We start from the raw sequence: 15,055 nt of genomic DNA on the forward strand, positions 1-15,055 counted from the left end.
TGCTTGCTGCAGCCGCCCTGTTCACTTTCACTGATCCAGTCAGTCAAGCTCATTTCATATACCTCTTTCAGCCCTCCTCCTCTCTGTCTTTATTTCTCCTCAAAACAGATGCCTGAACATTCTTTGTTCCCCAACAAAGGCGTGATGAGGTCAGGACAGGGGGGACATGCAGGCGAGGGCTGGGAAAACAGAGGGGGAGGAGAGAGGACGGCCAGTGATGACGTCATGCAAGAAAGGCAATCAGACTTCAAGTGTGTGTGCACATGTGTTACTTCTGGAGACATTAATCTATTAACACAGTCTTATACCTCCTGGGGACACCTCCATTACAGTGAGTGTGTATAATGTAAATTACTACACTGAAAGGAAGACTTAGATTATGGTGGTTATAGCTATAGTAAGTCTCAGGGATATTAACATGACATCCTATTTCATCAAAAAAAAAGCTGGATTTTTTCAACTGTATAGTGTAATAATGCAAAGAATTTAAATATAATTTAACCATAAAGTTTATTAAAACTAAGAATTTGGCACACAAGCCTAATTCCCAAAAGTTACCAGACTCTGTAAAATGTAAATAAATACAGAATAAACACATATTTTATTCACAGTGGAACATAGAACACATATCAAATGTACAATTATAAGAACAATATTAGCTCCACTTTGAATTTCATGGCAGTCTTTTGGGAGAGGAATGTTGTTCCATTCTTGTCCGACAGCCCTTGGTCTTGTTTCCGTATTTTATGTTACAAAGACAGCAGTGTGTCCCAGTGATGTTCACATATGGCTTCTTCTTTGCATGTCAGAGCTTGTTGCAGATTGGTGAACCTCCGCCCATCTTCAGCTCTGAGAAACTGCCTCTCTAAGATATTCTTTTTATATCCAATCATGTTACTGACCTGCTGCCAGTTAATCTCATTAGTTGAAAAATGTTCCTCAAACTGTTTCTTTTTAATGTCACTTACTTTTCCAGCCTTTTTGTTGCACTGATCACAACTTTTTGAGAGATGTTGCTGCTATTAAACTCTAAATGAGCTCAAATTTTCACAAAAATGTCAAATGTCTTTATAGTTTAAACATTTATATGTTTTCTATTATATTGTGAATAAAATGTGGGTTTATGAGATTTGCAAATCATTGTATTCTGTTTTTATTGACAGCATATTTAAAAGTATTTGAAAAAAATATATGCTTAATTTAATTCAGTACCAGCAACATATTTTTTTTAAAAGCTGGGTGCTGTGACATCAGAGCTAAAGAAGAGAGCCTTGTTTTCAGTGCACAGTTCTAAGGTTACATCTGTGATCATGTGCGGTGCTGCAAACAGCATGGATAACTTGCTCATTTGTGAAAGGTCCATTAAACAATAATAATAAACAATTTGAATAGGTTTTGGAGCAACATATGCTGTCTCTCAAGGAACATTGTTTTTTCAGGGAAAGCCTTGCTTATTTGAGCATGACAGCACCAAACTACATTTAGCATGTAGTAAAAGAGTCAGCAATCTAAAGTGGCATCCAGACCAGACCAATCACAAAAGGAACACACCAGGGAGGATAAGACACTCTGACTAAGAACTCTGACAAAGGAGGGCTCAGGCTGTTGTTTAGGTAAACTGCTACATCAAGCAAAGAATGCTAAAAACAACAGCTAAAATAAGAGGCCATGCAAGACAAAGGAGCAGGGTTGAAAATGGGTGTAATGTCCTGTAATGTGTATGAATTGGAATAATAATTTACTTTTAGTTAATTGCTGCTGCAACAAAAGCAGCATGATGTGCATAACCATAATCAATTCCTTTCCACTGGTTAATCAGCTAACTTCATCTGTTTGTCTCTGGTGCCCTCTAGGGGCAGTGTTTTTGTCTCCTTCTTATGTCCTGAAAACAAAAAAGAAAATCTGCAAATTTTGCACAATGCGAATCTCAAGTATATGCTCTGATCAAAACCAAAGATGCACTAAAATACGTGGATTCGTGTTTCTGCTCACTTTATTAAGCTCACTGTTATTGTTAATGGAAAATTTTACAATATAATTTCGAAAAACGCAAACTAGCTAATATATTCACGAGCTCTCTCAGACTTTTGCACCCCATTAGTATTTCTAAAAGTATATCAATGTTCCATTATGTACTGCTGATAGCACCTATTTAGAAACCAACCATCTACTAGTACATTATCAGCTACTATGGCTGCTTATACATTATTCATCACAACATGGTTTTCAGCTGTAGCACTAAAGTGCACTTATTAGAGTGAGACTGCAATCTCCATGGCGATCAGCTAGTCTTGTATATATATTTTCAGGTTCAAGAAAGAAACCATTATGTGGGCTGTCCATTCAAAGTGTCCTTGGATTTTGAGAATAGTTTGATGGAGGGAAAAAAAAGGCTTTGTATCATGTTCTAACTTCTGCACTGAGCTCACAAATGATTTGGTATGCTCCAGTGATTCACCTTCTCCCTAAAACATCAGCATATCTCTCCTCCAGAAATACAAATTTGATTTATATGTTAGTGTACCGTGGAAAAATAACATCAGCTTTCTGACTCCGGGGGTTCTGCAGAGGACTCATCGCCAGGTCATCTATGATTCATAAAACAAAGAGTTGCTCTGTTTCAAGCTTCAACACTCGAAAAAGTCGTGAGGAATTCAGAAAATAAAGGGACTTCCAGAGTATGCGATCACAGTTCAGGAATAATAAAATCTGTCATGCACAGATTTATGTCGGGCGGTGCAGGGATGTGTTGTTAAGTGGGATTTGTTATGAAAACACTGTGGAACTGTTAAATAACAGATATAAATATATATACGGCAAATGGCTAATGTCTCCGTGACAGCGTTTCAGGAAAAGAGGATAAACAAAATTAATTTGCGCTCGCACGTCACACCTCAATTGTCCATGATATTGGCAATTATCTGTACTCTGTCTACCAAACATTTACCCAGAATTAGACAGGAAGCACCTGCAGGTCAAATGCTAAAAATAGAAACGTGCCAGAACAGATCAGAGTGTTTCGTGCCCCCCCCCCCCCCCCCCCCCAACAAAGTAAGATCGTAATTTAAAACAATCCGGATAACTTTCAGAAAGCTGCAATGCACCAACTGAAAAAAGTCTACTGTATATTTCTAGACCAATCTAGCACTTTTGTCTTCCTCCAAAGGAATATTTTTCACAAGCGGGGGCCGTGGGGGGCTCCGTGCTTCTATAAAAGGAATGCATTTTGAATGAGCCTGCTGACGCAGAAACTGTGGGTGTATAAGAGATGACACTCGGCTCTGTTTCGCTGGACACATGGGAAAGCAACTGGGTTGGTGAGGTTGTGATTGCCTCTCGGTGACTGGAGACTCTTGAAAGAGCACAAGAGATGAACACAACTGAGAAGTTTTATCTTCCCGTTGATGGCATTCTCGAAATGTTGAACTCTCTCACCGGGCATCTACAATCAAGCATTACGCACCCAGATCTTCAGAGCACCTCACTCGGTCCAGTGCTCCAGCACCCCAAAGTCTCAAACGTAGCGACAGGCATGGGGCTCGTCAAAAAGGTTAAGGGGTGCTGGAGACAGCAGGATACGAGGATAGTTGTGAGTAGATCCTCAAGTTCTGGCAATCGGCAAGTGTCGGCTGATCGACTCCCGAAGAGGTCCGTGGACCTGCTGGAGTTGCGTTTGACCAAGCCCAGAAATTGTCATAGAATAGTTGTGCTTGGTGCGCCCAGAGTGGGTAAAACAAACATTCTCCGGCGGTTCATGGGGAAAGACTTTGAGGAGAGCTATGAGCCCACAATCGAAGACTTCCACAGAAAGCTGTTCCACATAGGAGGAGAGGCATACCAGGTCGATCTTCTGGATGCGGCAAGTGAGAGGGACTTCCCTGCCAAACGCAGACTATCCATCCTGACAGGTTAGGAATCAGTGCTGTATTAAATCTGTTTTTAAGGGATGTTGTTTTTTTATATTTTGAAAATGAATGCTAACTACCTTAATTTACATCTGATGTTCTTTGTCTCTCCAGGTGACATTTTTCTGCTCGTCTTCAGTTTGGATGACAGAGAATCTCTGAGTGAAGCCTGTGAGCTGCTCAGCGAAATCAAAGCTGCTAAGGCAAAGTTACTGAAATTAAAACAGCCAGTGAGAGTGCCAGTCATTGTATGCGGTAATAAAGGGGACTTAGACTCAGAGAGAGTCGTGAGACGGCCAGACGTGGGGAAAATCCTCGGCGAGGATATCCCATTCTTCGAAACCTCTGCTAAAACCGGCACCGGGCTGGACGCGATGTTCAGAGCCCTTGCCTCTCTGGGTGGACTACCTCACGAGACTAGTCCATCGCGACATCAGGTCATACCCATCCTCACCTACCGGTCGCTGTACGTCGGCCAGCGAGGCAGGAGGGGTAGCCGTACGCGGGTACTCTCTGCGCCCTGTGCCGCAGTGGACCCTCTGGCGCGCCGCCCGAGCTTCAACAGCGACCTGCAACTCGTGCTTGGATCAAGCACCAAACACAACAAACCCGAGAAGTGTCAGATTCAATGAATTGTGAGACTTCTCGACAAACAAATTGTAGTAGTACGCTGCAATATGGTATACGTAAAGAGTTATACTCTGTAGCACCTGGCTGGACCAGTGCATTCTTATCGTGTTTTTTTTGTATATCCCTGTTCTATAACCCTGTAATAAAAGCTGAATATTTCCAACTATCTTGCGTGTTTTGTGTCCTTGCTTTCCATCCTTCCGTTTGTTACAAAAAATTTAAGAATCTCTTCACAAAGAGACGGGCACGGCCAGATTACGCACACTGACGTAAGCAGTCAATTCTCTTCGAGTGATGATGTAAAAACCTCGAGTGTGGGAGGGAGTTCAGAGCCATGGGTGGATGATTCAAACGCAGACCTTCAACATCTTCCAGTATCTGTTGTCAGTCTCGAGAGTTTTTGCACGGTTTGTTTAGAACGCCCACGGCTTAGTGAATGGCTTAAAGTACAGAGGTGCTACAATGCCTATTAATCAGCCGAGGTGGTGTACGCGCTTGTGTGTCACCATGGCAGTTGGAGGAAACAATGAGTGATAGCGCATGATTTATTAAAGAGGGGAAGGTGGGCGAAAGGAGAGAGACGGAGTGAGATCAGCACCATGGAGAGAGCACAACGATTATTCAACTCGGCATTTAATATTACTGACACTGACAAGAAGTTCAGTATATTTGCTTAAAATAAACCTCTCCAAACAGTAAAACTGAAGTGGATCAATAAAACCCACTTTGGAAAGATAAACTAAAAGTTTATTGACAAATTTGTCTGGTACATTCACAAATGAGCATCAGAATGGGAACGAAAGGGGATTTAAGTACCTCTGATCACAGTGAACCCATCTTCTAATGGCTGCTAAGGCTTAAATCATCTCAAACTGGTGCTCAACATGCCTCCAGTCACCAGATTTCAATCTACAAACAAGGTTTAAAAGGTGCCGATGTACCCGCATGTACTTTTTAAGTGACAGGGCACTAGCTGGGTTTTCAATACACAGTTGAATCATAAAGATCTGTATTTCCAGACCTAGTTCATGGAAAAATAATAATGTCTGAATATGTCTCATGACAGTAAAGTTCCTTGAGATAAGACTCAATCCTTTTAAATGGACTAAATATTTATTATTTATTCTCTCATGAGGGGGAGTTTTATTGTATGCACAACACAAATGTCTCACTTCTCTCCAGGAGTACCACATTTCAAAGCTCTTTTTAGGCAAACTCGACAGTGATTACGAAATGTAGAGACTTACAAGTGAGCTGGGATCAGTTTAAAGCTATATATATATATATATATATATCTAGATATCCCTTTACTCACCAGGAAATTAATGTTCATCCATCTGGTATGATTTCCAGGGATTTGAGAAGACATGCAGCACCTGCAGTGATATCAATCAAGTCCGAGAACAAAATGATTGCTTACTCGGAGGCTTTACTTGGTATAATATAATTTGTTCACCCTCTAAAACTTCCCACTCACCGTGTACATTTGCTCAAAAGACTATGACATCAATCCAAAATAATTTCCTGTTTATTGTCAGAGGTATAATTATGATTAAACGACAGCAACAGCAGCAATTAAAGCTTTAGTGCAAAGTGTATCCGTTGTAGTAATGACTGCATGAAAGCATCTGGAGACTTAAATCCAAGACTCGTTCTAACCGGTGGGAGAGGCAACACGGACATAACACAATATGCTCGATCGCTGCTGGGCTGCAGTCATTAAAGATAAAGTCATGTTTGCAATGGTATGGAAAATGATGAAGAGCCTTCACTAACACGTTTAAAAGGTGTACCAAACAAAACTGTTGGTTTTTATATGTTTTGACAGCCACGAGCGTATCTGCTTTATAAACATTTGTGTCATTGAAGGTTGGAGGTGTTCTTGGTTTGTCTGCCAGCAGACTCAGAGTGGTCCCTGTGAGGCTTTGGGGGAAATTTGTCTTTCCAGCTCCACCAGGAGAGCTGGAAGGATGCTGTCCAGTAAGGCCAGTCCTTCCCAGGAGCACCTCAGACCCCTGACAAGGAAAAAAGAAAAAAAAGACACAAATGATTTAACCTTCAAGCTGTAGAGACGTTTTAAATACCGTATGCTGGGGAAATCAGAACAGACTATTCCCCTTATTTTCTGTCACCTCATGCACCAAACAGTTATATAATAAGGGAAATATTATCAAATAATAAAAACAATTGTTAGGTTGGCTTCCGCACAGGTAAGGAAACTTAAAGAGAAAATTAAACATCATAAGTCACCTGTCATCGAGAATCAGCTGTCCGCTCTGGAGCAACTCTTGGACGACAATGGATTCACCAAAAACTTCATCAAGGCCAGTTTGTGGGCTGAACATCTCCCAGTGCTGTTAACATAATTAAAAAAAAAAAAGTCTCTGCGAACTGAACATTATCTGCCGTGACAGAAAATACAATGAAAGATTTATTTTGTGTGCTTTACCTTATGATTAATGCCCTCAGTCATTCTCATTCCCATCACCAACACCTCCTCCAATCTGCCAAGCAAACATCTTTCATAACTTAAACTGAATACAGAACAGCAAGGACAGAACAGAAAGAGTAAAAGGCCTGAATACAAGTCTCATAATAGCATCTCACAAGGACAGAATGTTTGAGAGAACAAGCACATGTGCCACGGCCTCAACGCTCAGTGTGATAAATTACACTGTGGACTGTCTCAGACTTCACTGCTACATTTCACATGCTCAGAGCATTTCTGGGCATCTGTCTCTGCCTGGAAGTGCAACGGCGTACAATTCAAGATGGCCAAGCTGAAGCCGCCTCCGCGTCCCGTGTCCCCAATGCCGCACTTCACGGATCCACACGTCAGGCTCCAGAGTCTGGGTCCGGGCCTCTCGAACAACACCTCCCTCCCCCAGAGGAACAAACCGCCCATGTGCTCCTGTGTCAGAGACAACAATATAAAAAGCACAGTTTCCAACAGGAGCATAACCGGAGTGATTTAGTGCTTTACATCTAAGTATTACCTGGGCCGACACCGATGTATTGGTTGCCTTTCCAGTAGCTGATATTGTGATGACTCACTGAGTTCTACATTACACAGAGAAAAACATTTACTGAGTGTTTATGAGGGAGAATAGTAAAACTGTCATATTACGGAGATTTAATGAAGACAGAAAACCAAACACAAAGTTAAAAAGAAGCTTAAAAATACAACCTAGTAGACTCTGCTGGGGAAAAACAATATAAATCTTTGGTTTTCGATAGAACTGGACATTTAAATCTCGCTCAATAACCTCGGAAACATCCGATGACTCTAAATTATACAAGAAAAATATGGATGCCTATAAAACAGAGGACTGAACATGTAGTTTGTTGTACGGATTTTGTTTTTTTACAATTAAGAGTGAAGGAAGACTTTTTTTTTGCATGAACTGTAAACAGTGAAGCCACTATCAGTCAGATTGAGATGACTTGAGCTTTGTGATATGGCACGTTATTCTGAAAGCAGTCATCAGAAGATGACGACACTGGTCGTAAAGCGATGGACACAATGAGTGACAACACTCACATAGACTGTGGCGTTCACCATTATAAACCACCAACAACCTGAACTGTTGCTACAAGGCAGGATGGATCCATGCTTTCATGTTTATGTCAATTTCTGACCCTACCATCCGAAAGCTGCAGCAGAAATTGAGAATCATCAGATCTGGCAACATTTTTCAATCTTCTATTATCCAATTGTGGTGAGACCGTGGGAATTGTAGCTTCAGTTTCCAGTTGTTAGCTGACAGGATGGTATCTGGCATGCTTCTTGAAGATTTGGTGTGGTGTGCAGTCAGAGATGCTCTTCTGCAAACCTTGGCTGTAACGAGTGGTTATCTGAGTTACTGTTGCCTTCAAGTCAACCTGGTCATTCTCTTCTGACCTCTTAACATTAACAAGGCATTTTCTACCAAGGAAGTGTTGCTGAGTGGTACTTTCACTTTTTCAGGCCATTCTCAGTAAACCCTAGAGATGGTTGTGTGGGAAACTCGCAGCAGATCTGCAGTTTCTGAAATACTCAGACCAGCCTGTCTGGCACAAATAACAATGCCACATTGTGAGTCACTGAAATCAGCGCTCTTCTATTAATTCTGATGCTCAGTTTGAATTTCAGCAGGTCGTCTTGACCGTGTCTACATGCCTAAATGCAATGAGTTGCTGCCACTTGATTGGCTGGCTAGGTATTTGTGTTAATAAGCATTTAAACAAGTGTACCAAGGAAGTGTTTTTCTTTTATTTATTTTCTCTTTTCATTCTCCGAACCTTCCTTCGATTTAACATATCATTTTTGTGTATAAAACGGATGCATGATAAGGTGAAGCGTTAAAGTACGGTTTTGTTACAGCAAAGACTTACATGTCTTGCAAAATTCGACACCTCGTACTGTTGAAAGCCGTGCTGGTGCAGAGTCTTCCTGGCGCGCTGGTACATTTCTGCTGTCACATCCTCGGAGGGCATCGTCACTGCACCGCACTCAACCTGTTTAAAAAGCTGAGTGCCTCGCTCCAGGGTCAGCTGGTACAGAGACACGTGATCATCACACACCCTCAGCAGCTCAGACAACTCTATTTCCCAGGATTCAACGGTTTGTTTGGGACGTCCGAACATGACATCCACCGACACCCGACCAGGGCACAGCCTCCTGGCCTCTTCGATAGTCTGCAAAGCCTTGTGGGAGTCGTGGTCTCTTCCCAGACTTTTCAAGTCCTCATCCTGCAAAGACTGAAGATAGAAAGTTTGATCAGAGTTGTTCCATAAAATGAAAAAAGTTCTCACCTTACCCTTTCAGAATCAAATTATTAATGCAATTTTCAGAGTTACATCACCTCATAATACATATAAGTGGGTCAACATTTTTGAATTGTGTTATTTTTCCAATATTATCGAGTCAGGAGATAGACAGATGGAAAGATTAAGCTCTGAAAACACATTTAAGCTCTGTTCCAACTGAAATCTACAATATAAAATCCAAATTGCAATTTTCATTGCATGCAATTTCATGTCTATGATGCAGAGCAAAAGAAACAAGCACTGGTACCCTAGATGTGTGATTTGGACCTGACAGGACTAAACTTCAAAAAGTGCGTTTTAAATAAATGTCATCACACAGAAGAGGGAATTTAAAAAAAAACATGAACACAATGATAGGCCTTGAGTGTAACGTTGCAACCAACCACTAAATGCTTTGAGTAAAACAGCTGGAAGGCCCTGCTTTTCCATGGGCTTTCATGAGCACCCGAGGATTACGCTCACCTGGACCCCGATGGAAAATCGGTTCACCCCGGCACGGCAATAGTCCTCTAACCTGGACTTTCCCGCAGGAGTGGGGTTGACTTCGAGGGTGACCTCGGCCTCATCCGAGAGATTCACCTGCCTGGAAACAGTCTCGAGGATCGCAGCAAAGATGGAGGGGTGGGCCAGGCTTGGAGTCCCACCTCCAAAGAACACTGAGGTGATGCTACAAATGAAAACCAGAGTGTGATCTCAGCTGCAGTTTACAGTTACTGATTGTCAGGTTTAATAAATGCACATACCAGGATACTTGACTGAGTCGCAGCAGTGTCTCAGTCTCCATCTGAAGGCACTTAGTCATGATATGGTCATTGTTCTCTTTGGATATGTACTTATTGAAATTGCAGTAGGAGCACCTCCTGAGACAGTAAGGCCACTGGGGGAGGAAGAACCTTATAGTCATGACACAGCCCACTTATGCTTAAATCAGGTGAGTCAACATGCAGTTACGGATACATGTGCGCGTGATGTTCTCAGAAAAAGAAGCTATAGCTCACGTGCACATAAAGAGACGCGCGCTCTGTGATTTGTGGAGAAGCCGCACATTCAGACACATCTTCGGTTACTTCTCCGACCGAGAAGTGCTGCAGTCGGGGAGGGAGGACACGACTGACCGCATTTAATGTGCGTCTCATCATTTTGGAGACAGCGTTTGTTTCGCCACGGGAGATTACATTCTCCGACCCGAACCAGAGGTTACTTCAATACCCGGCTTCATCACTCAAACGGTATGCGTTTCTGTGACAACAAAGTAGCTACAAAATAGCTACGCTACGCTATTTGAAGGTGCAGTCAAGTCGCTCCAACCGGAAATACATGGAGCGATTTCCTCTTCATGTTCCCGGTTTGGCCACAGCGGGGCGCTGTTTTACCACAGTAAGAAATACCCGAAGCACAAGAGGGTCAGCCAGGTTTTTAGGTTTGCAACATTTGCTTTTGGTGAAAAATATGTATTTTCACACAACATCTTTTCCAGTTTTACCCAAAACGTGAAAACGTTGCAGCGGTAAGGATTTAAATATATTCTAACGCTAAAGTAGAAATGGAAAGAAACTCCTTGAACTCTTGGAATTTATTATATAACCATGTATGACCTTTACAACCATTAAACACTACGATCAATGTTATGTCATAACAAATCTCTGTAAGTACCATCTTCAGTTATCATTATTATCGCAACATTAATGAACTCCTTGCTTGTGTGGGACTTGCACATGTGTTATGTAACTATGAGACTATCAAAATGAATTATTTCTTTGTTTTTCTTTTCTTTTCTTTTTTTTGACATTTCAGGTCTAACTGTAATACACTCATATTTATATAGCATTTTCCACTCTAACCACTCAAAGTGCCTTTAAACTTCATACTGAATGGCCCTAGCCAGGATTTAACCAGGAACCCTCTCTCTGTGAAGTGAAATTGGTAATCATTGGCATCAAGGCACTCTTTGACCTCTGCTTGTCATGTAGGGTTATATATTATAACTCCTATTCTTTCTTTGCACTAACCTGGTCAAATGTGGCCCTTGAACTCTGTCACCACCACCCCATAACAGACAAGGCACACACAGTTTTGAAGTTTCAAGAGTCCCTAAAATTCATAGTTTTCCTTGATTTTACTAATGGTAGTGAATCTGAAATACATTTGGATAGATACAGGTCAAATCTGACCCCAAATAGACTCACTATATATAAAATTTGCAAAAGAATCAAACAGTATTAAATATTTATAACACGTAGGGTATTTTTGCTGTTGTCAAAGTTTAAAATGGTTCAAATTTGACAACATGCTGGAAGGTGAATAGTATTGTTAGTACGTATTCTATGATTTAGAGGCTGATTTTAGGCTATTTCTGATTAAAATATGATTTATATGGGCCTTATATTGAAAATGATGCAGTTTATTTAGGAGCCTATGAATCATAAGTAATCTTTGTTGGGCACACCTGTTCAACTGCTTGTTATTACTTCTAGGCTGAACTACATTCAGCATTATCAAGATGTCCTAAAACTCTCTGAAAAGGTTTCAGCTGATCCAAAATGCTGCAGCAAGAGTTCTGACAGGGTCCAGAAAGAGACAGCTTGTCTTCATTGGCTCTCTATTAAATCCAGAATCGAATTTACAATTCTGATCCTATCATAAAAGGTCTTGAATACTCAGCCCCCACTTTATCTTAAAAACCTCACAGTACTCTATCACCTCTACAGAGCACTCTGCTCTGAGACATTGGGAGACAGGCACACTCTCTACTTTTAAGATTAGGCTTAAAACTTTTTTTTAAGGCTTAAAGTTTATAGTTAGGGCTGGATCAGATAACCCTCAGTCCTAATGTAAACCTTCCCTTTGTGGGAAGGCTGCTTGGGGATTCCCACAATGCTCAGTGTTTCTTCTTAATTTACCTTTTTAAGTGTTTATACATCACTCAGCATTTAATCATGAGTCATTATTAATATCTGGTTCTCTTCCACAGCGTGTCTTTATGCTGTCTTCCTACCCTCACTCCCAACTGGTTGCGACAGATAGCTGTACCTCCCTGAGCCTGGTTCTGCTGGAGGTTTATTCTTCCTAAAATGAAGTTTTTCCTCTCCTGTCACCAAAGCCATAGCTCATGGGTTCATATGATTGCTGGGGTTTTCCTCTGTTTTCTCTGTATTATTGTATGGTCTTTACCTTACAATATAAAGCGCTTTAAAGCTAGAGTTGTTGTGATTTGGCAATGTATATAATTGAATTGAATAATACAAATATCTGGCACCAACTCAGTGGACCGACACATGTAACCATAGTCAAGACAACCTAGAGACTTTCAAGGGTATGGTTGGGCTGATCCACTGGTAGATTATGTGGGAATTCTTATGAGCATAGCTGATACATTAAATAAAGACACAAGTCTATATTTGGAAAATAAATGTGTGTCCCACTAACACACGATGAAACTAACTAATGAGATATTGATTTTTCCGAAGCCTAGCACACAGACAGTAACACAGCCTAGAACAGCTGCTTTAAAAACGGATTATTTTTTAACTAAAGATTAAAAATATAAATCAGGATTATAGGCAATAAATGTCTTCATCATTTTGATATGACTGCAATCATGGATCCATGTCGGTGCTACTCATCATCAGATGAGTGTGATCCTCACTTGATAATTCAAATCAAAACAAATAACGCATGCATGTATACCTGCTCTCATTTTGTTGCCATGATGCCAGGTCTCTCTTGGAAATGAGATTTTTAATCTCAATGAGATTTTTACCTGGATAAATAAAGGATTAATAATAATAAGATTTACTGCAATATAATTTCCAAAATAAGACAGTGTTCATACATTCAATCAGTAATAAATCTAAAGCTTTAATTACACATAGATTAATATTAATGTCAATAAATGTGAATATGTTCACTGCCAGCTTCCAGCCCTGAGGTCATTTTCCACTTAATGTAAAATCTAGTGACCAGTTATCTAATCAGCAGATACAGTGAGGCAGACAGAGGGAGAGACGAGAAACACACAGGAATATATTTTCACCGAACTCAAATGTGTGAAGTCGGTTCAAGGAAAGGTTTTAATAATTTCCAAATTAAAAAAAAAAACAAACAAACTACTGAATCTGTGATGTGAAGCTGCCAAATGGATACAAGGAAGAAAGGTAGGCTTTCCATTAACCATGAAAACATGACAAAGAAAGGATTTGATGTGGTTTCTCTTTGCTCTAGGCACAAAGGCACAAAGGGGAATATTCTCAAGTTGCATGTCAGGCAGGGACTGTGGGAAAATACCTAAAGGTGGAGAAGGAGGAGTTGAACCTTGGGTTTAACTTTAACAATAAAAATCAAACTACCCTACTTACTGTTAGATTTTACTGCACACATGTACCATAAGTTATGTTCAGAAAGTAGGATGAACCAGACACATGCACACACAGCCCTTTTCAAACATGCTTTGCATTGCATTGATATCAGAAAAAGTATAAAATAAGACAAACACAAACAATATGGTGTTAATGATGTTAATTGCTGATATTGTAGCTTCTTTTGACATTTTTTTTTATTGTTTTCTGAGTTTATTACACACTTAAAAAATATATCTTTATCAATCTGATCCCAATTGAATTTCTGTTTTTTTTTTTTTTCATTTTTAAAGGTGGTGCCATAGAATTAAGGCTCATGGTGGTTGGTAGCAGTGGACCTTCTCAGTTCCTACTAACCAATTCCATACTTGGGAGACAGGTGTTTTCTAAGGATGTCACCAGCCTTTCTGGCAGCATAAAGAACAACGGTGAGCTGGCTGGTAGACGAGTGGCAGTGATCAATGGACCAAACATCTATGATAAGGATATATCTAAACCTAAGAGGAAGATGGAGCTAAGGAGGTCCAAGTGCTTATGTATACCTGGTCCCCATGCATTTCTTGTTGCCTTTGACATGGAGAAAATCTCCCCCAATGATGTGAGAACCTCCAGACTGATGAGGGAACGCTTTGGAAGACACTGTCTGAGACACGCCATGGTCCTCCTGGCCTATGAAGGAAATCAGAATAGAGCTGCCTTGGAAGATAGGGTGAAGAAGACAGATTGGCATCTGCGAGAACTCATCGAGAAGTACGGTGGACGCTTTCACCTTTTCAACAAGAACTGGAGAGATCGAAGTCAGGACAGAGAGCTGTTGAAGAAGATAGAGCTGATGGTTGCCTCGTTAGGAGGAGGCTACTTCTCCAGCAGAACTTTCCAGAAGGCAGAGGACTGTGTAAAGAAGGAGGAGAATAAGCTTAGGAAGCAGCGAGCAGCAGAGATAGAGAAGGCATGGGCTGAGATGGAAAAGCAATACATGGAAGAGGAGCTGTACTTCCAGAAGGATGCCTATACGGCTAATATTGGCGCAGAGATTAGAACTCAAGCGGAGATCGACAACAGCTGGCTCAGGACGTCCCTAGTCAGAGGCCTGGGGACGGGTTTTGTTGTGGGGGCTGTGATGGGTGCGCTGGCCGGGTCTATAGAGGGCCCAGGAGGGATGGTTCTCTATGGGATCATAGGTGGTGCAGTGGGTGGATCAGCAGGGGGAACAGCACAGGTGGCAATAAAGCATATGGACAACAGAATGGCCCCGACTGCCAGACTGAACTTCAACTCAATCTTTATTAACCGCTTCTTTGCAGCTCCTCGTACATGACATAGGGAACTGACTGATGACCTGATGAAAATAAAAAA

At 41.1% G+C, this 15,055-nt stretch overlaps 3 protein-coding genes across 5 annotated transcripts; 2 read left to right on the plus strand and 1 right to left on the minus strand.

Moving 5' to 3' along the window:
* The first annotated feature begins 3,318 nt into the window (after positions 1-3,318).
* On the plus strand, positions 3,319-4,816 carry rasd2a (RASD family member 2a). Its single transcript, XM_086290707.1, has 2 exons — positions 3,319-3,908; positions 4,020-4,816. The coding sequence occupies exons 1-2, from the start codon at positions 3,371-3,373 to the stop codon at positions 4,535-4,537; spliced, it is 1,056 nt and encodes a 351-aa protein (XP_086146833.1). The 5' UTR covers positions 3,319-3,370; the 3' UTR covers positions 4,538-4,816.
* Positions 4,817-5,819: 1,003 nt separating this feature from the next.
* On the minus strand, positions 5,820-10,688 carry rsad1 (radical S-adenosyl methionine domain containing 1). The gene is made up of 9 exons (XM_086289422.1): positions 10,343-10,688; positions 10,088-10,221; positions 9,807-10,011; positions 8,910-9,275; positions 7,532-7,595; positions 7,299-7,446; positions 6,985-7,039; positions 6,786-6,889; positions 5,820-6,550 (listed from the first exon to the last, which is right to left on the minus strand). The coding sequence occupies exons 1-9, from the start codon at positions 10,481-10,483 to the stop codon at positions 6,439-6,441; spliced, it is 1,329 nt and encodes a 442-aa protein (XP_086145548.1). The 5' UTR covers positions 10,484-10,688; the 3' UTR covers positions 5,820-6,438.
* LOC147332734 (GTPase IMAP family member 9) lies at positions 10,116-15,017 on the plus strand. 3 transcript variants are annotated; one of them, XM_086289427.1, is made up of 2 exons: positions 10,116-10,573; positions 13,993-15,017. In XM_086289427.1, the coding sequence occupies exons 1-2, from the start codon at positions 10,468-10,470 to the stop codon at positions 15,015-15,017; spliced, it is 1,131 nt and encodes a 376-aa protein (XP_086145553.1). In that variant the 5' UTR covers positions 10,116-10,467. The 3 variants fall into 3 exon arrangements, with proteins under 3 accessions (XP_086145553.1, XP_086145552.1, XP_086145551.1); XM_086289426.1 differs by having other exon boundaries at positions 10,119-10,275; XM_086289425.1 differs by lacking the exon at positions 10,116-10,573 and adding an exon at positions 10,624-13,498.
* The last annotated feature ends 38 nt before the right edge of the window (positions 15,018-15,055 follow it).

This window comes from Aulonocara sp. 'chitande type north' Nkhata Bay, linkage group LG4 (assembly GCF_057382095.1).
Source record: "Aulonocara sp. 'chitande type north' Nkhata Bay isolate Kocher_YH1m ecotype deep benthic linkage group LG4, A_spYH_male_GT1.1, whole genome shotgun sequence".
Lineage (NCBI taxonomy): Eukaryota > Metazoa > Chordata > Actinopteri > Cichliformes > Cichlidae > Aulonocara > Aulonocara sp. 'chitande type north' Nkhata Bay.